Source organism: Lagenorhynchus albirostris, chromosome 1 (assembly GCF_949774975.1).
Source record: "Lagenorhynchus albirostris chromosome 1, mLagAlb1.1, whole genome shotgun sequence".
NCBI classification, from domain to species: Eukaryota; Metazoa; Chordata; class Mammalia; order Artiodactyla; family Delphinidae; genus Lagenorhynchus; species Lagenorhynchus albirostris.
In genome coordinates, this window is record NC_083095.1 from 155,371,759 (window position 1) to 155,393,833 (window position 22,075).

At 41.4% G+C, this 22,075-nt stretch overlaps 1 protein-coding gene across 1 annotated transcript in view; it reads left to right on the plus strand.

The window, feature by feature from the left end:
- The first annotated feature begins 1,036 nt into the window (after window positions 1-1,036).
- The window catches only part of ADARB2 (adenosine deaminase RNA specific B2 (inactive)), a 363,438-nt gene continuing 342,399 nt past the window's right edge, over window positions 1,037-22,075 (plus strand). The window contains exon 1 of the mRNA XM_060170687.1: window positions 1,037-1,289. Coding sequence (XP_060026670.1) covers window positions 1,190-1,289 — 100 coding nt within the window. The 5' untranslated portion in view covers window positions 1,037-1,189. The remainder of the gene's footprint in view (window positions 1,290-22,075) is intronic.

The following is a 22,075-nucleotide window of genomic DNA, read 5'->3' on the forward strand; positions in this document are numbered from 1 at the left end:
AAAAATAGGATAACCCTGAAAAAACTGTTCAAAACTAGTTCAATTTGCAATCCATCTCCTTGTAAATATTACTTTCTTCCGAATGTTACATTTGGCAATAAAACTATTAGATGAAAGCCCTCTCTGCCTTTCATTTCATTGTTCCCTAAATAGAGCAACCTACTGAAATCCCTCGCTTTAAAAATCAGACTCAGATCCGAACACCTACGTCTTTATGCAGTATTTCTCTTGTGCAGAGGTAACAGCCAAGGGATATGAAGGAAGAAGCAAAACAAGCAAACAGACAAACATGCAGTTTCTGAAAAATGAATACCCCTAAGAGGCTGTCTCCCGGGGAACTGCAAACCTTAGCCCCTTTCTGAGGAAGTGAGAGCTTGGTATTTCTTAGAGAGAGACTTTCCCCTTGACGCACAAGCATTATAACGGATTCACTAGTTAAAAACTGTTTGGTTGGAGATGCAGTCTCTGCATCTTTCTGAGCGCACAGAGGGGTAATGCCCTGTCCCTTTGGTCTGAGCAGGAAGCCTGGATCTGGGGTAGATTCCTCTGCAAGCTGCCCCTCAGGCTTCTCCCTGAGAAGCTGGCTCAGCCTGCCTGTTCCCTCCCTCCTGTGCAATCTCCTTCCCTCTCCACGGGTCCTGGGCAGCTCCATCCGTCCAAATGGGAGCTGAGTTTGCAAGCTGACAGGGCATGCACAGGGCTGGTGGTGCTGATGTCAGAGCCAGCAGACAGTTGTGATTGGATCTAATTAGACTTTGCAGCAGCAAATAGACAAGCTCCCTGCGTGATTGGCTTCAAAGTGGCTGGTGCCAAACAACTAGCAGAGGTGCCAAAGTAGAGCCCTGCGTTTGGAGCCCAGATCAAGAGAGGCTGCCGGGGCAGGAAGAGGGGGAAGAGGAGGAGGGGGGCCTGGGCCGGGCGCACCTTTCCTTCGCGGTCCCTCCGGCCCTAGAGCGCTTTGGTACTGGAGCTTAGATCGCGGCTCTCAGCCCAGCTGGAAACAAGTGACAGAGAACAATTAGAGAGGAGGGCGGGCGGGAGCGCTTGAGTGCTCAGTCCTAAAAAGTGAACCTGCTCCCTGATTTGCAGACGCATTTACCGGCGACGGCGGCGGCGGGCGACAAGAGCAGGAAAGGTGAAATTGTTTAAGAAAGGATTCCTGCCCTGTTCCACTTACCGGGTCCCAGCCATGGCATCTGTCTTGGGGACCAGCAGAGGGTCCGGAGGGCTGAGCAGTCAACTGAAATGCAAGTCCAAGCGGAGGAGGAGGAGGAGGTCCAAGCGCAAAGGTAAGGAGCCGGCTTTCTGCGCCGTCTGCCGCGAACTCTCCGCGCTGCGCCGCCTCCTCTTGTCTGTGGGCTTTGCCAGTTTCCAGCAGCTTCACTTCAGGATGCTGGTGGGATGTCGGTCGGTACAAAGCAGAGCGCTCGGCTCTGGAGTTCAGATCCCTTTGTAAATGCCGGGGCTTCCGCAAGCCCAGAGAGGGTGGCGAACCAACGGAGCAGAGGGCTCAGCAAAAGGCAGAGGAGAGGGGCTGAGGACGGGGCTGTTCCTTTGACTGGAGTACGGGCCCTCCCTGGACTCGCACTCCCTGGCCGCTGGCCACCGGCACTGCCTCTGACCCTCGCAGAGGCAACGTTAGCTCGGGGGCCAAAGGAAACCCTCTCTTAAGCCAGCATCCCTAAGAACGAGGGACGGGACCTCGTGCCAGCTTTTCCATGCAAACTGTCTTGGAGGAAGGAGTGGGCAAACCCGGGAAACAGCGTCCCTTCGTTGGCTGACAGTTTCTATTTAGAGTGGTACCCGTTGTTTTGTAAGCACGGGGACCTGCAGAGAGAAACAGGGCTTATCTGGGGGGAATAAGCAGAAATTAATACATGAAAAGAGAAACAGGCATTACAGCTTGTTAGAGGTGAGAAAAACTGCAAACCAGAGAAGGAGAAAAAGCAGCCGATGACAGGTTGCTCCTGACACACCATCGTGTCTGTGCCTGGTTCCCGATCTGTTTGGAGAGGATCCACCTGAAGTTAGTCCCATCAGTAGCCCAGGGCTCCCACAGGGGCTGGTGCACAGCCGGCCCATCTCCACGGAGGAGGCCGGTCTTGAAATGTCATCCTAGCCGGTGTCCCTTCCACGGGAGGGTGGAAGGAGTCTTCCAGGGCTGCCAGCTCTTCCCCAGAGAGGAACTTGTTATCAGCAGCTCCTTATCATGAGTCTGCAGGAGAAAGTTCAGTTCTTATTATTTGAAATAAGGCGTTTTTTTTGTTGTTTTTTTTTTTTAAGTGACCAGAGAGCCATAAAGAACAGTTGAAAAGACACAACTAAAATGTATCAGATTTTCCGGTTTCTCTGCTGGAGCGTGCAGTTAGATGTGGTTGAAGTTGTAAGTCCTCTCCCAAGAGGACTTCTGCCCCATCTTTTCCTAACTGCTCTCAAACAGTCCCCGAGTCCTTCCCGACTTCTTCCAATAATAGAAATTAGCCGGGCGGTTTGAAGACATAAATGCCAATAGCACACAGTCGTTAATTATGTTTGTATGTCAGGGTGGCAGGGAGCAAGGCGACAACTTCCCAGGAAGGTTTCAGAGCCTTCGGTGTCAAAGGGGGTGATTCTGTCATTCTAGTTTAACTCTTGAGCTGCTAAAATGAATGCCAGCTATTCACTTTGTTACCTGAAAATTTCACTCTGAAACAGATCTGTTAATGTCTTCCAAAAATAATGCTAACAGAAAGTGACAATGATATTGAAAAAAATCACAGAATTTAATAATGAATATAACTTTTAAAAGAGATAAAAAGGAAACGTTCTCTTGTGTACTTCAAGAGTTCTTATTTTCCAGTCTTTTTATTTAGTATATTTAAAATTGAAAAGCCTGGAATAATATTTTACAATAAAGCAAAACCTATAGAAAGAAAATATAAGCTGATGAACATTTGTGCCTTTCTCCAAATTCATTTTTTGTACCTTTAAAAGTCAGTCATGCCAGCTTATAAGGCATTTGATTTCGGAAAGGAAGACAAGAAAATCTGAAGGAGGACTTCATTGGCTATAAACTTAACTATGACAATTCAGAATGAATTTTATATGAAATATTTATATGCTTTGTTTTCAATATACCAAGTCTCTTAATTTTTATAGCCAAAAACTGAAGTGGGAAAGGGTAATCAGGATGTGTGTGCTAATTCCTGTTATGCGTAAATTTATCCGCGGGGTGAAATTTCCTATGGCATCTGCCGACAGCTTATCATGGTCTATGAGTCAAATCAAACCGCTAAGTATTCACTTTTTAGGGGAAAGTTAACAGTGTAAGTGTGTGTGGTCAAACGAAAAGAAAACAGCAATGACAGAGCACTTTAAATCTTTATTTGCGTTTTCCTGGGAATAAATCAGTTTGTATATAATTCCCAGTTATTACGGATGCTTTTCTTCCCTCTTCTATCAGGACAATAGTGAATTTAAATTATGTTCTAATATTCATGAATCTTAATAACAGTAATTGAATAGCACAGCCTCAGCTTTTAAGCTTATCTAATAATAAAGCTCTATATTTGTCACAATTTAAAATCCACACGTGCATGGGTGGCTGTTAAGGAATTTGGGTAAGGCTCTACTTAGTACTAACTAAAGCCACTGATTGTGAGCACAAAGAAGGAGTTCTTTTTGTATGTGAATAAATAAATTAAAATAAATGTTCATTTTTTTGGCCAATGACAAGTATATTTCCACCTGTTCTAATGAACAAGAGTCATTTTGAAGCTGCATCATAACTTTTAGTTTCCTGGAGCTGTCAGCCGAAGTGCTATTGGCTTGCTATATGTATTCTCTAAAAGTGGCTTTGTTATGATTTCTTTATTATGCTTTTTATTGTCAAAATCTATGGGCTCCGAAATAAAAACTCCGTCGCTACAGTATAAGTGTAGAATTGATACCATACTCCCATTATTATTAACTATGATCCAGAGTCTCGGAAGTAAAATTTTTTCCTGTAGGAAGTATTTTTTAGTCACCATACCACACAGAAAGTAGTTTATATCGTTAAAAGTAAAAAATAAAAATAAAACTTAGTCACAGAATATGACTTTGGGTATTACCTAGCCGAGACCTGCATTTGTCTCTCAGAAAAACTTTCAAAAGGATACTGAGCAAACCTCCCCACCCACCAATCCTCTTGTTATTTTATTAGGACCCAATGCTGTCCATTTCTCTCCATGTGTTATTTTTTAGTTGGGACTTTACCTTAGAAATTATTTATAAATGTTTTACGTTTTCTGTACAAACAAGAAATGTCAAATTTTGACGTTTTTATGGGAAAAAAACAGGCAGTTAAAAAAAATCTGTGAAAAGGACAGGGTTTTTTTTTTTTTACACATGTGGTTAAGGAGTGTTCACCTCCCCTGTAACATGTGAGACCCGTCAGTTTATTCTGCTTCTATTTCATGCAAAGACTTTCAGAAAACCCTGGCAGCTCTTGTAGTTTAGGAGAGTTGACTGCTGCCTGCCCACACAAAATAGCCACTTAGCTCATTTCTCTCGGAGAATTCTAGGAGACTGTGCTCTGCTTTACAGTTCTGGGTGAAATTATGTGGGGTGATTGCACACAACCACGTCTGTTATGTGGTTGTATTAGAGAAATGTCTGCCTGTATTACAAAAGAATTGAATGTGTGAATATTGTAAAAGGTATATATTTTAACCCTAAATAATAAAGGCAAAGGTTGAAGGGTTCTTAAATTAGTATCAACTCAAGCAGGTAGCACAAGAGGCAGTATCATCAAAATAGTGTAGTATGTAAAGGTAAGTCACTTAAATTTTTATCAGTTAATCTCTGGACCGTTGGATACCTCCAGGGTAATATGCCTGAGGAATTTCATAGGTGTATTTTTAATTATTAAAATAGTATATGTATTCTCTTTTGTTTCTCTTGATCTTTCTTTGGTGAGAGTAGTTTTCCAAAAAGAAGCTGTGTGTTGGCGTGAAATGAATTTTGTGAATAAAATGTTTTTAACATTTGACCCATGAGTATATACAATGTATAAAATGACTGAAATTTCTGGAAATAAAAAAAGATTGCTCTTTCAATACAAACATATTAGGAAATGGATTGGGTACTGATACTAATTCAGTTGGTTCCAGGAGGTAAACAGGAAGACAAGGTTTTAAGTGAAGTGCGTCAATCATTAAAACAGAGAAAGGGAGGGAACTTTGGAGAACTATTTTAAATGCTGTAGAAACAATCATTTGGTAACTCGGTCCCCTTGAATTCAGCATCAACACACCACCTGTCTTTTTGAGGCATTTGACGGCAAACTAAGTTAATGCTTGAATTTCACGTACTGTTCCAGGGGGATCAGTTACACAGAGTTTTAGAAAATTGAGGGTGAATTTTGGAAGCTAACACACGGGTAAATCTCTGCAGAAGTAAGCTGATGAATCATGAGGAGGTAGGAGTGGCCGGTTGCTGAACGTGGGGAAATGCAGATAAAAAGTTGGCAAAAGGAACAGGATAAGTAGAGCAGATGGACTGCAGACACAGGCTTGTTGTGAAATGGAATTCCGTGCAAAGCTAATGAAATACAAAGATGGGCCAAGGATGAAGGTGGGAGGCCCGTGGCTCTCAGCCCCCGCGGCGGCAGAGTAGCTGGCGGGTCTCATCCTGGCTGCTGGGGACTTACTCCTGCATCACAGCCGAGCATCCGTGCTCACCGCTTGCCTCGCTCACCCACAGCTCCAGAGGAAGGGCTGGATTAGGTGATAAAATTAAATTGATGAAACTGTTCGCCATCCTCTAATTATGTGAGGGCTTCTTCCTTTCTCTTTTTAAAATTTGTATTAGTACTTCTGGTTTCTAGTGACCCGTGTAATAGCAGTAATTTGAGATTGCTTCAAGGGCATTAGATAAGATGAGTGAACTTGAATTTAGAATAAAAATACGAGATTCACGTATCCATAGCTAAATAGTGGTGATTCGGTTATTGCAGAAGTGCTGTCCCAGAAGAGCATTATGTAAGGAAATGTAGAATAAGGAAATTGCATTTTTCTTTTCTTGAGGCATGGAGAGACAACTTATGCTCTGAAAGCATTCAGTGTTCAATTTAAAAACCATAGATGTTTGTAGTTGTGTGTGTATACCTATATACATATATACAGAGTGAAGACAGTGGAAACATTTGAGCATTTTTTATGTCTGCCTGCTTCTTTTTCTAAAATGCTAGAAAATGAAAGCACTGTTTTTGTAATATGGACAGTTTTGAACAACTCATAAACCCAAAAATAATTATACTACTCTGTTCTTCATCATTTAAAAATATTATCTCTAAATGCTGCACTGGTAATGGAGCTCTTAATTACTAGCAAACAAGATTTCTAAAAGGATAAATTTTCACATGATAAGCAAGATTTTAAAAGCACTTATTTTAGCCATTACTAAACTGAATAAAGAAAACAAGGTGAATGTCAAGTGAAATATGAAAAGCACGATGTGCTTCACAAAATAGTCAAACTATTGAGTGTTAGCGTATCCATGAGCTTATACATCACGAGAAAAAGCCACACAGCCATGTACTGCCTGAGCGCAGCAAAGACCTGTTTCGTGTTGTCGAGTCTCTGTAAATAGTGAAGCCAAATTAACCCGTCTTTTCAGTTAAATGGTTCTCCTGCACTGAAATACATGCTGTGAAATACTGGATTATGCAAAAAGAATTGTTTATTCCTCGCTATTAATATATTATAATTCCCTTAAGAATGTATCACTATCAAAGAAAGGGACATTACTTTCAGAAAGAGGGGAAAACGCCTGCTTAATTCTTGATCCACATGTGAATCTGATACCCTTCTGTGGGACTTCCAGAAACAGAAGGGGAGGGCACACTGAGAAATTTAAAACCTAGACTCTTGTACTTGCATATGTGACTGCTTTGGTTCCAAACATCCCTCTTGGGTGATTAAAATTTTATTTCCCTGTTTATTTTATTTAAAAGGAATGGGGACGGGGGCTATTGCCTCTGATTTCCTGATGTTTAAGCAACATCACAGCAAATGTAGCTCTGAGAGCCCTAAACCTCCATCCACAGATTTGTGAGTGAATCCATTTTCCCAGGAACCATATCCAAGAAATGGCAACCTAGAAGTGGAAATGTTTGCTTTTTAAGCTATCAGTAGTTTTCCCCAAAATAAACTTGGCCACTTGCAAAGACAGCTGATTTTTTTCTTAAGAATGATAAATATTTGAAAATAAAGAGTTAATCTGAGTGCCTGAGTTCTCTCCATACACTGTGGACATTTAGTCATCTTTTATTATAGTTACAGGTATTAACTATGAAGAGTAGCAAAATAATTTCATTTTATTATTTCATGGATGGGGAATGAATACAACTAGTATCTGGTTTCTGGTAAGAAAGCAGCTAGTAAGTGTCCCTTTGTGTCATAAAACACACACACACACACACACACACACAAATTCACTATCATCTGTTTTAAATTATGAAAATTATCAAGTTAATGTTAAAAAATTTTTAAATCTCAAAAAGTAGCAAGCAGGTAATATAACTTTTATATTCATACTAAAGAGGGCATTTTATGCTTGATTAAGAAATAGTGTCCAATAAATGGGACACTTATAATGATAAAGAGTAGCATTTAAGATGGAAGAGACATATCAGGTGACTTTTAGATTTTAAGACCATTTTTTTTTTAATCCCTAAGAGATGAAATTTTAAAAGCTTTTTTTAAGCTGTGTTCACGTAAAATCACAGGACTGGAGGTGGCTTCATGTGGCTGCTTTGATACAGAGAAGGCAGACAGAGCAGTCCTGCTTGTATACCTACTAACACAGCCCCAATGTGAATAGTCACAGGGGCTGTGCCCTGCAGCTAAAAAGTTCCAGCTCATGTCCACACCGGCTACTATCAAAACCTCCCAGGACTGGAGAGAGAAGCTGGTGTGTAAACAAAAGGTGGAATAGGACAGTTATCATTTCCGGTGTAATTACCTGTTCACTTTAGCTAAAATCTGGTTACATCCATTCCACTAAGCGCTTTTATAATGGTGCCCACAGAGAACTTTCTCACAAAAGAGATTGAAGCTTCTTTCTGCTGATGTTTCACCATTTGAATGATAAATACAGCTAATATTGCTCAGAATATATTAGCCATCCTTCCTTTCTGGACTCTCTACTATACAGAGGTGACTCTTACATCCAGATGTTAGCTCAGGGCTGCCAGGTGATCGCACGTAATAGAAAGTGTTCCTTTAAATACTTCAACTAGGATGTGCTTTGGAGACTTTTACAGATTTAATTAATCTTTGCCACTCCATTTATTTGAGATGAAATCTCTAATTCTTGTTTCCTACCACCGATAGGCAGAAGATCTGCCTCATCATTGTATAATGTCTTAGGTGATTTCTCAAATATGGCATGAAAATAGGACAGAGGGGGACCCAGTTCTCTGAAACTGGAGCCCAAGTCAAATATTTTCTCTGTTAAAATCAAACAAAAAGTGGGGCGGTTCTGTTTCTCAGAAGCAGGACTTTGGAATCATGATAAAGTAGCTCACAGTGTACACCTAGGACACCAATAATTGATTTTAAAACTATTTTATCAAAGTCCATCGGAAGTTCACAGGTGTCCTCTCTTAAAAATGAATGCAACGTTTCCTAAAAGTTTAATTGCTTTTGGAAAAGTCCAATTTAATAAACGTGACAGAAACGTCAGCAAAATAGATTTTGACCTCCTCTACCCCCACGTCTGGCTGCGCTCACTCATCCCTGTCTGGAACAGATGCTCCTCCTGCATTTGGCTTATGGCTGTGGAATCTTTGTGTCCTTAAAGGAAACATGCTCTCTTTCTAGTAGACTGTGCTCGGACTGAAACATAAAGGTGCACAAGCTCAGAGACTGCCAGCCATGTACAATTTTAAAAGATTTTTTTATAAGTTTGGATGTTGAGCAAAACAATGTTGCCTTTTACTATTCCTTAGGTGAATAAAAGCATGGAAGGCCGACTTTAACCACAGACATAAAGATATTTTATTTGTGTTTTAACTCTAAATATTCACACCGTGGATGAAAGTTTGTAAAGGACCATCCGGATTCTAACAGAATTCTACCAGAAAGTGACTTTTTAATTCAAAACATATGGTTCAAGGAGAAATTTTTTTTAATTCAAATGAGTCCATGCTGCTAATTTTCTTTCTAAAGAAGAAGTGAATTTGAAATAAAAATCATTGCTTTGTCCCTAAGTTAAATAATAGCTTTAAAAATACTCTTAAGACAGTAGAACAGGAAATAGAGTAACTTTGACAGCCCTTGAACGATACTGAACTGAGAGCAAATACTATCCCCCTGACGGTGGCTTTGGTGGCAGCACGTGTGTCACTGTACCAGCCCTTCTCAGAGCTGCAGGGGGGTCTATTCAGGGCTGGTTGAAATCCAGGGAGATATTTTCTTCTTAAGCATTTAGTATGATAAGTTTATTCATTTTAGATCTAAAATTGTGGAATTTATATCATTTTATTGTTGTCACTTGAGAAACAAGTATTTTTTAGTGAAGTTAAATTTATTTGGGGCTTTTGTATGTAGGTAATGAATAGAATTCAAGTTATTAAAAATTGCACTTTCTGTAGACTGTTAATATATACATATAATATATACAGATGACAGACTCAAGATTTAAAATACATATAAGCATTTATTGAAATAATGAATATTGAGATATTAAAAGATTCTCCATCAGCTGTCTGGAAAAGCAGAAATCTAATATATACTCATTTTTAGATAAACATTTAAAAAATTAAGTATAGAAAAAATCCTGAAAGCATGAACTCCTTGAGAAATAGTGAAAAAATGAACTTGGTTGATGATCATGCTTTTTAGTGTTGAGAAAAACATCATTTTTTAAATTTTAAAATTTCATAAAGATGTGAAATAAATCTTTTTTGTCTTTTCCTCTAATAAGACAATCTATCCCCTTACATCATAAAATGAGAGAAACAGAAATCATGGTGGTATGAAGGGATTTGAACAGAAGGAGAAGGGACAGGAGAGAGAGAATAACTTACAGATGTCTTTCTTCCTGTGCTCTGATCAGAGTTCATCTTCCTGCATATTTTCTGTATCTTCCAAAACAGAGAGGGCTCTTGATTGAAAAGTAGGGGACGTGAGATCCAGTTCTGCTCTGTTTGCAGTTTGCCTTAAACATTGCATATGTATTCAAACAAGGGCTGTATTGGACCTGTGTGAGTACCTTTTATTCATTTGCAGTTGTGTCTCCTTGGGTGCCTACTCTGGACTGGGCAAAGAACTAGGAACTAAAAAGATGAAAGAAAAAATGTCGACAGGGTCCTCCTTCTCTCTGAGCTTGTATTGGATTTGGGGATATAGACACACAAATGTAAAATCAGGGAACAAAAACAGACCACCAGGACCCCAACATAGTATTAGGTCCTATGGGAATTTTTTTTAATACCCAATATTAGCATATATTTTACAAAATTGAATTTCTATTGTATTTCTTTTATCATTGCAGGTGAAACCTCCTGTATAAAAACTAAATCATTAAAATATAAACTCCTGTAGGTTTAAGCCTTTTTATCCCCTCCGTAGTGTCAAAACATAATAGCTGCTCAATTAAAATTCACTGAGAAAGTTGATTTCCTTTTTGAAATGAGTTGTTTAAAGAAATAATCAGAATGTAGTAAAAGGGAGGCTTTTCTAAGGAGATTGGGTACAGATCACATGAGCTACTACAGTTTACAGCAGGGAACAAACCACATGAGGGGTGTGAGTGGGATGATATTCATGTTACCTTGGAGGTGATGACCGCTAGGGAAGGATGTGGCTTCTCCCATTCTTGTTTTGTGGAATTGTCTGAAGGTTTGATTGGCGGGCGTTTGTCTTTGTGCGTGGTGATTTCTCAAGGGGCCAGATGTACTCGATGTGGTCCCAGAAATTAGCACACAGGCTCCCTCATTGTACACCATCAATAAATGGTTGTTGCAGAATCAATTTATAAAGGGCACTGACTGACTTATTTTTAAGCCATTGCTATGGAAATTTGAATGTATTCATTCAACAAACATTTATGGGACATCTTTATGTGTCAGCCATCGTGCTAAATGGCAGGGATTAAGCAGTCACAGAAGCTCTGGAAAATGTTCTGAAAGAGCCAGACGGCACATCTGAACATGGCCCTGGCTTCTCCATAGTCCATGCTGAAGAGATAGTGCACAGTCCCCCCGCCGGAAGCTGGGGAGGCACATTCTGCCATTTGCCAAACCAGCCCCACCAATGATCGTCACGCTCGTGGGTGTTCGTGTGGATGGGGTGAGGTGCAACCCTCAGACCGAGACAAATTCCCAAGGTGCTTCTCAGTGAGACTGGTGCCCCCCTACCCTTGACCCTGAGGAGTTCTTCTCCACCTCTCCGTCCTGTGCCTGCAGCTTGGGCACAAAGGCACACCCCCTCCTGCCTCGTGGGTGCACACGTGTCCTTGAATTGATCCTACCTGCAACCAGCGCCCGGACTCCTCCTTCGAGACAGGACCAGGCACCACCCCAAACCCAGCCACCATCCTGCTTCTCATTTCACAAAATTCCATTCTGTCCTCATGGCTGAGGGTAAACATTGTGTGCATCTGTGTAGTTCAGAAGCCTAGCACCAAGCCTGAGAAAGTGAGTAAACCAGGCGTCTAACTTGTGGGATGGTTGGCATCTCTCTGCCTGGCGGTGATGCAAAGTAGGTACAGGGCTCATCCCAGCAGTCATAGGAGGCGTTCCCACCACCACGTCCACTCAATACTGTGGACACAAGATATGTTGGGGAAAAGATGAGCCATTGATCCTGTCCCTTGTTTTTGTGTAGATAGCATGTTTCTTGGTCTTTCATATCTCTTACCTATTAGATGACCTTGGAATGATCTCTCTTTCTCTCTATTTCACATACATTAATTAAGCAGGTGACGTGTGTATAGCACTAGGAGATAAAATTCTTTAGTGCATAACTTACGTGGTCTGCTCACTTTGGCTACAGTGATGCTGGCTGCACTAGTTAGGACTTGATATTTATCTATAATGATACTTAGAAAAGTCTCCAAACTTGAACATCAGGGAAACAATAAAAAATGCAAGTTGATAAAATTGAAACCATACAATGGATTGAATGCTACATCCCATTTGTATATATTTGTAATAAAATAAATAGGAACTTGGTGTGAGATACTCCTGGTGTGACATCACTGGACTCCCTGGTCCAGGAGGGGGGGATATTGAATTTACCCACATCCCAGGAAAAGCGTATGAACTAAACATTCATGAGCCTGGATGTGTCTATTTTACAGAAAGGTAGCCTCACCCAAAAGGTTAACAAAACACAAGGGAGGGCAAGTCCTGAAAGATTCATTTAGTTGATACTCTGCTCTTGAGCTTTCAACAAGATTGTCTTGATTAGTCACGTGTAAATTAGCTCTGCTGAGGCCATTCAACCGACTGCCCATTTGGCCCATAGACAATAAGAACTAAAAATTAGTCACTAATATTTACTGAGCACTTACACTGTTCTACTCCAGAAATTTCTCTCTGCTGCACCTACTTATCTATAAAGTAGGAACAATATCTGAACCATAAGATTGTGAGATATATAAATATATATTTCACATACATTCACGTACCATATATGTGTGCATATATATACAGTCATTCAGTGATTAGCAAAACATCTTCATATTTAGGTGACCTATAAATGAACCTTTAAGATAAAATGTAGAATAGAGGAGTTTTTTTGTACTTATCAGTCTAAGTTAACCATACAAAAAAGTCTACATAGAGAGTATATTAGTCAGCTAGGGCTGCTGTAACCAACAGCACAAAAGAAATTTATTCTCTCCCAGTCCTAGAGTCTGGAGATGGAGGTCAGGGTGTCAGCAGGGCTGGATTGTCCTGAGGCCTGCCTCGCGCTGTGTCCGCACATGGTCTCCCTCTGTGTGTGTCTGTGTCCTCATCTCCTCTTCTTATCAGGACATCAGTCATATGGGATTAGGACCCACTCCAATGACCTCATTTTACTGTAATCACCTCGTTAGAGACCCATCTCCAAACACAGTCACATTCTGAGTCCTGGGGATTGGGGCTTCAACGTGTGAATGTGTGGGGGACAGAACTCGGCCCGTAACAGCAGAAAGCACTGTTCTTTTTACATTTAGAGACATTTCCTGAAACTAAAGCACACTGTTGGGTTATCAGTGCCCTCTTTCCAGAAACATTACCTCCACCTCAATAAGGGCCAGAAAATTCATGTTCCATTTTCATCACCATGATATCTCTAGTATATAAACCATAAAATCTCTGGTGGATGAGAAGTGCTTGTAAAATTGGACTAACGTTAGACTTGATTAAATAATGTCCAGAATATTTTTTCTTGATTATTTTGTCATGAGTGTTGCCATCTGATCTGATGATGTAAACCTACATGGATTTTATCTTATTCGGCCTCTTGTGTCCTCCTTTCCTGCCCCGTGAAGATTCCCATTTCTACTTAAAGGTAGTGTGAACCGTGATGTTCCGAGGAGGGTTCTCTTCCACAGCGTAAGTGGTGGGAGGATCCCACAGACGCGTGCACACACACACCCCACGGAGGGCTCTTTCTCCTGCTTGACTAGAATCGTCCTATACCTTTCTTACTGAGAGGTTAACTAAAGATCCTCTTTATTTCTGGATATTTCTGGATGAGGGGAGTGAGACTCCGAGACAAGTGGCTACTGCAGAGAGCTGGGTCGTGAGAGAACCTGAATTGGATCCTGTGGTTTTCAATCAGATGCTCTTGGTGAGGACCTGCCGTCCTGCTGTGGAGTTGAGCATGCAGGCCCCTGGAAGGAGGGGACTTTGAGGGTGAGGTGACGTGGTCTCTGGGAAAGAGGGGCTCATTGCCACTTGGAGACCCCTGAGCAAACATCTCAGAGAACGTCACCAGGGCCCGTGAGTGCCGTGGCATGGAGCGTGACGTGGAGCATGACGTGAGGTACTTGTGGGGTCTGCGCTTCCCGTTTTCACAAAGATGCTGAAGAGCATGAAGCCAGCTCATGATATCGTAATGTGTGTGAGTGTGTGTGTGTAAGAACATGTGTTTGTGGGCATGTATTTGCATATATGTAAATACATATAGAGAGAGAAATATTTATATACAGCTGTGCTTTCATTTGCTTAAATAGCCTCAGCAACACAATTATCTGATTTGAAGGTTAAAGAAACCCTTAGAGATGGTTCAACCAACTCAGACGTTTTTCATTTTTATCTTCATTTTTCAGATATCTAAATAATACATATTTGCTCCACAATAAATATTAATTGTTGTACAAGGTAAAAATATTCAACAGCTACAATGAATTAATATTAGAGGTGAGGAAATTTTAAATTCTAGTTTTAAAAATCAAATACAAAAATAGAAAGCCCTAGTGCCGTACATACACAACACCTGCCTACACAACCACTGCCTACACAACACCTGCATACACAGCACCTGCATACACATCTGCATACACAACACCTGCATACACACCTGTATACACATCTGCATACACAGCACCTGCATACACAACTTCTGCATACACAACACACACAAAAAAGGTATGTCTAGATGAGCACACCGTTTATAGTGATACTCAAATTAGTTAATATTTTGCGGTGAAAATGAAGCCCATTCTTCACTCAATGTAACCCTGGAACTAAATCTGAACGCTCTAAAATGTTCTCATCATACTTAAATACCCTTTTTGTTTACTGTGCTCCCGGATTTAAAAGGAGAACATCCTGAACTACCTTGTGTGTGTCTGTGCTTGTGCACAGGATATTTTTCATAAACTTTCATGTATAAAGGATACGCTTAATGTTCTCATTTCCTAGATTAAACTAGCTCAGAGTCTGCGCTGTCTGTACAAAGTCAAAATCAGCTTGAAGCCACAAGTAAACATATAGATTCTGTTTCAAATTCACTGAGTAAATAGATGAAAAGTGGATTACAAAACAAATTTGGGTAGAGAATAGTCAAATGGGACATCTGAACTCAGCATATGATTACTGATCCTGGAAGTATCAACTTTGAAACAAAACAGTTAAATAACGGTGACCCTCATAAGTAAGCAGACTGTTCCCACAATGTAACAAAGGAATATTAGCATTAAGGGAATATATGCAACTCCACTGGCACAAATGGACTAAAATTGCTCTTCCCATCTGTTCAACGTCTTATTTATAAAATCATTTTACATAAACACACACAGGTAGATTTCTGGGCTTGTAAAATTTCTTTGTAAAAAAACCACCAGTTCTTGGTGACATTGTGTTTATAACTGGAGAATGAATCTGGATCCCTTACCTTCGGCAGTGAGAATGAGAGGCTGCCTTGTGCCACTGACCTTGAGAGGAGAGTGGCCTGAGCAGATTTCTTTAGACCCCTCCCCGATCATTTTGTGGAACTGACGGAGGCTCCAGACCCCGAGCTGGAGGGGTCAAGGGAGGAGCTGAGGGTGGATAAAAGTACAGGCTACGTCCAATGGAAGGGCCTCTGAGCCCCCAACCCAGAACAGGTCTGACACGGATGCAGCATTTCAACAGCATCATACCTGGGACTCAGGTTACGTGTGGCAGGCAGTGTATGCGGCTTAAACAGGCTTCTGTGAACTTCCCTGCTGGTGGATATACCAACCATGCATAAAATTCCCTATTTGCAAAAATATCTTCCAACTCCCAATTGACTTACAATAGAAGTTGTCCCTAATCTGAGTGTCTCCACGTGTGTGCATGTGTATGTGTGAGAGAGACAGGGTGGGTGCAATTGTGTGCCTTTGCACACCATGTCACAAATATGGAAAAAGAAAAGCCAGGTCACTTAGTGTAAGTAGAATCTTTACAGATAAAAAAATGCATGGGCAAATTTAGAAAGTACTCTGATAATGAACTTACATTTTCAAAGTTTATTTTCAATACTTGTTCTTTCCTAATTCTTTTACATCAACATTAACATTTGTTGGTCTTCAAACACACAGTAAACTTTCGCCTCTTGCAGTATTGTGGTTCCTTTTCTTCTCTTGGTTGCCTTATTTTTTTAAGTGACTCTGCCTTTTTACGCAAGTTGAATGATAATGAATCAGTTACCCTGTAGTGGTCAGTCTTGAAGCTGAGGCCCCTCTGAGCTGAAGAAGGTAGAAAACTTGAGCTTGAAATTTAGGTTTGTTCATTAACGACTTCCTGCATTTCATTCACATGAGTGCTGATTTTTCTTCCAGTTATGTTCATTGTTTTCCTTATCAAGTTTCACAAAGGTACTACGCTTTTGGAATCACTTTCATTAAATCAGTGGGAAAATCAAATGGATAATGTTCAGTGTAGACTCGTTTAAGGAAAATAATGGATGCCTTCAACTTTCTGATAACCTTGCCAATGGAAGCATCCACGGTGAGCAAGTATTGCCAAGAGACCAGGCACACGTGAGCCAAAAAAGAGCAATCTGTACACTGTTCATCACTCCTCTTCTTTTCATTGCTGTCTTAGCTGCTCTTAAAATGTGTTTTCAGTGGACTGTCAAGCCTTCGCCAACTGGTTGTTAAGGAGGGCACTCGTGTGCCCAGGTGTGCCCAGGTGGTGCCTGTGTACACCTGAGTGTAGGACTGATTAGACATGGTTCCCTGTTTCACTCGTGAAAGCATCCCGACTTAAGACGGCTAACCACGCAATCACATGCCCCATAACTTATGAAACAATACTGTTATTATTATCCCACTGTTCCTCAAAGACCCCCTCAAGACATTCTTCCCTCCTTTGTTACATTTTCCTGAGCTATATATCACCATACATTTGTGGGTGTGATGTTCCTGCTTTATATCTGTCTGATTCTCACTAAACTACAGTGTTTCTCGCATACCACCCTGAGTTTGCATCCATGTCAGGAGAGACTGGAACCATTTCTAAGCAGGACTTCAGAGCCGGGGTGCAAGCAGAGAGCCAGTGCAGTGAGCCAAAGTCCCCGGTGGAGGAGAGGAGCACAAGGCGGGGGGACCACACCCATGACGCCCGCGGTCAGGCGGGTCCACTGCTGGATGCTCAGCTGCCTCTGGTCCAAGAGCTGCCCCTTGTCACACCCCTCGGCAGCCTGACTCAAGGGGCTCCAGTGGCTGGACATCAGGCCCCCACATGTACATGCTGGCGTGGTTTCTGCCCCAAAATCACTGAGAAATGAGACAAATCTTACATGTAAATGAGAAGAGCTAGGAGATTTTCCAAATATAAATCCAAAAACAAAACGAATGCAGAAAAGCACACCAAACCCAGGTGGAGGCACAGGAAATGTTGCTGTGTAACACCTGTGTAGTGAGGCCATAAGTAAAGGATATGAGCAGAATCGAAGGAACATGTTTGACAAAACACACACGTTAGGGAATTTTAGGTGTGCTCTCAATTCCATATGTCCCAGTGTGAGTTTAAAAGACTTGGGTATAGCTTATAGTTATCCAAGGCACACGTGAACTTTGAGGTAATTTTCTAGACTTTAAAAAGTGATTATCATTTTATTTTAATATTCTCTACATTTAGATCCTTGACATCCATAAGAAATATATACTCAGAGATTTGTGGATCTTAAGTCTGCCGAAGCAGGTCCTTTCTCCCATGGCGCAAAGTGAAATCTCCAAGTGAAGTTCCTTACAGCGTGTGAGATGTGTTGTTTTTTTTTAGGTTTGGGATATTTTGATTTATATAAATGTAGCAGGTTGGTTTGCTGTGAGACTTCTCAGAGTCCAGTGCATTTTGAGAACATCCCAGGCAAGGAGAAGCATACAGTGTTTTCTAAACTTATTTCAACCTTGAAAACTTTGGGGGACAAAACATCAATATCTCACCTAACACCAGCACACAGTGGGATAAAAGCACACAGTGCATTTTGAGAACATCCCAGGCAAGGAGAAGCATACAGTGTTTTCTAAACTTATTTCAACCTTGAAAACTTTGGGGGACAAAACATCAATATCTCACCTAACACCAGCACACAGTGGGATAAAGCTTAGGGAATGCCCAGATGACTGAACATTACTGAATGTTTCACAGGCTCCTTCACAACAGACTCTGCCGCTAAGTAATCTGTGTAACGATTTTGAATTTATGTAAAATTTCTATTTTCTTCCTAAGAGCCATACATTTCACGCCTTTATTACTGTCACCAGCCATATTGGACGTATGCTGACCAGATTTAGTGTTCTTGTCTGTACTCCAGCGGGATCTAAGTCGCCTTCCTGGCAGGGAAGCCTGCCTATTTCTGGGACCCTGGCAACAGGACTAGCCTGTGCGCTGGGGTGTGACACAGCTCCCAGAACCATGGACCTGCGGTGGCTTCTGCAAAGCAGAATGGGCTGACCTCCTTGGCGGCCATGTGACTGTCCAGGAAGGTGCCCAGAGCTTGGTCCAGCAGCTGGAAGAGGAGGGAGGGCAGTGGTGAGGGGGTCCTCGACCCAATGTCCAGCCGCCCAGTTCTGAGCCTTCCTGAGCACTGCCTGGCTTTCTCAGCCCCTGGCCCCGTCCGTTCACTTCTAATAAAGGCTCTTTTTTCTTAAAACTAATGGGTTTAGTTTCAACAGCTTATAAATAAGTACTAGCACATTATTTTCTTTTCAGGACCTTTTTAGAATAATAGAGAAAAGCAAAAATGGAACCCACACTGGTGAGAAGTGGCTGTTAAGTCATTGGCCGGGTCGCCTCCAGCTCAGTTGTTTTACTCCTGGTCAGCATTCTTTAGGAGACGATTGAATTTTAACATCGTGATACTTGCACGTTCCTACATTTCCTAGAACTTTGGAGTCAACTTTCACCCACAATTTTAAAAGAATTCTATTATTATATTTACTATGAAATAAACTTTAATGTTTCTCAACCAAGTAATCAAAATCTATTATTCGTACAGTAAAAGACACTAAAGTGTATTTAGTGGCTTTAATTTTATTCTCAAACCCTACTTACTTTCAAAAAGAATATTACATAGTCACCATAAAACACAGAGGTACAGTGGACCTTTGCAGATAAAAATATACTTTCAGATTGAAAAGAACAGTCTGGGGAGACAGTATGACTACTGCAACTGAACATGAGATAAAGTGCTGAGCTTCCTGGTAGCCAAGGCAAAAAGGGAGACAAAGAGTTAGAGACTTCTTTTCTAACAGAAGCAATCAACTCAGGATGACAAACCACACGAAGAAAAAAATTAGGTTATTTGACTTGGGAAAAAATGAGAGAAGATATAACATGCAAGTTTCAATGAAGCATCTGGTTTTTAAGTAGCTGATTCCAATGGACTGTCCAGGCAAAGCCAGCTGTAAACATGCACCCAGCATCACTTCATAGGGTTCATGCTGATAGGGTTGTGTCAGGACCAGAAAAACAAGAGAGTAAGTACCCAACTGAATAAAATCCAACTCAAGTTATTTAAATAAAAAACGTAAAAAGTGGGTTAGGACCCAGACCTAGCTTTTGCATGTAAAGCTGAATTTTGAGGATCCCATTTTACATTCTGAACTGGATGCCCACCCAGTAAGCCAGCAATGAGAAGCAAAGGCCCAGCAGACTACAAACGCTCATTAGGTGAATTATCTTACTTTTGGTTTTTAAAATGAAACAAAGATTAGCAATTTGCCTTTAAAAACTTGTGCCTCAATTCTGTTTGCTCCTCGAGCCCATTTCTGGATTGAGGGGCTCTCACCTTGCTTATGGAGGTGCTTCATGGTGCCAATCATAAACTCAGCCTGAATTGTGTGAACCCCTCCTCCCAGAGCAAAAATGACCTGGACCCTGACCTCTGATGCTTTCAAATTCTGGCCTCCAACTGTATATAGAAACTGCTTAAATTTTCATTTTTTTAAAACTACCACGGTAGCCCAAGGAGAACTTTCCTTCTCTTAAATTTCCTACACACATACTGCTTAGCCATGTCGTGTAGCTTTTTAAAGCAGTGGAATATTTTTACATTGAAATCATGTAGATCTCCTTATGCAAAAGAAAGCGCTCAGGTCTGCAAACCCTTAGACGTCTAGGAAACACATTTTGTAAACCACTGGTTGACCAAGCATTGGACCCTGATGCAACTTGTAAAGTAGTTACCTTTTATAGTGTGTTCCCGTGCTGCATCCCCCAGCTAAGCTGTCTCTATTTTCTTATGGAAGCAAGTAAATATAATATGATGATGGCCAGCTTGAAAAGGACAAAGAGCATGACTTATCTCTCCTTGTTCCCCATGAGATCTGGAGCCTGGAACTTCACCGATGGGGGGTGTTCAGTTAATGTGTGTGCATTGAATTCTAGTCCACCTCCTTGTGGAACAGACTTCTGCACATAAGATGCTTAGGTTGACCTACAGTCTCTTTACATAAAGCCTCACCTGAAACACTTAATTCTCATTTCTCTTTGGCCAAACAAAAGAGCATTTTTGGCCTTAAAAATGATCTTTAAAACCTACCAGAAACTGAAGAAAACCTTGTAACATGGTCTCGCTGTGAATATTTACACACATGCGGGACTTGCATGCCTGTGTTTGGGCACTTCTGAGTGCCCTGTACCTTCACAAGCTGCATGCCCTGCTACCCACTCGTCAAATTGTAGACATCCCAAGAGCAACGTGGCCTGATGTGATTTTCTTCCCTAATTCTGCACACAGCCAGGACAGGTCTGTAGGTAGGTGAGTTCTGGTCAGGACCCTGGATATTTTGCTGGGACTCTGTGCTGTTCAGCTCAAAGCTTCTGTGAAACGGATCAGCCAGTGTTGACCTGCATCACCACCTGAGCGACCTGCAACGTCTGCGTGCGTGTCCTCCTCCCAGGTCCCCAGGGTCCGCATGGCCCCCAGACGAGACTCTCACCTGCCTCCTTCAGCTACACATTTTCCTCCAAAGGCCACTTTCAAAACCTGATGTCACGCAGTTGACACTGGAAACGATGTGATAGACTCTCACAGGGAGTATAAATGAAAAAAAAGTACAAACGGAAAATGCATTGTCACAAGTAGGGGGCTTAAGTGTTAGCAGGAAAACAGTTTTTGCCCAGTGCACATAGTAATGGTGGTTCTCAGCAGCAGCAGCAGCAAGACTGAGCGAGATCTTTCTGGAAAGGGTGAAGGGGAGCCTTCCCAGTCACACTGGTAGGCAGCCACCAGCTCTGCAGGCAGGAGCTGGCTGCAGCATGCTCCCACCAAGGGCTCTTCGTGCCCGCTTCTTCATGCAAAACATGCACAGAAAATGAAAGGAATGAATAACGTAATGCACCTGGTCATTTCTTACCTTTGTATATAACAGAGTCCTTCAAACATAAGTAATTTTTGCTTGTATAAGAGCTGTGTGAATTCTTTCCAAATATATTAATTTTTACAGGAGGAGAAAGGGTTGCATTTCTGCAACCTTGGAAAATGGCCAGTTTGCATAAATCAACAGTTTTGAGCACGTGTTGTGTGTCAGGAGCTGTGCAAAGAGTCAGTTACAAATAAGAAAGTAGTCGCTGTCACTTAGGGCTCTGTCCTGGAGGAACTTGGGTGCATGAATTTTAAACATCTGCTTTAAATACGGCTTAGAACACTATTGTTCTGTGAATTTTCTTAACGGATCTTAGGCATACATAATTTGGAAATTTCTTTTATTTTTTTTAATGGGTATATTTTCAGCAAAACATCATGGGCAGTTTGAGAATCCTGGGAACCCAGAACTAAACATCAGTCTGACATGAATGGGGGCGCCCAGAGAAGGTCTCTAAGCTGGACTTTCTTTTCTGGATGCATTTGGAGGCGCAAAGCACAGCTCAGAGTTGTATGAAATTCTAGGCGGCTGTAGGCAGTCTACCACCATCTGGAATCATCCAGAAATGCCGGAACCACCATTCCTGTTCCTTACAAATGTGGAATCTACACATGTAAATCTGCAATGACATGGGCAGAGAGGAAGCAGTTGTTTTCATGAAAAGAGGATCACACTCATCGGTTTCAGAGCCCTAGTAATTAATGGTCACAGCCCCCAATTATTGGAACCTATAATACAAGACAGAACTGAGTTACTGAGAAATTAAGTAACT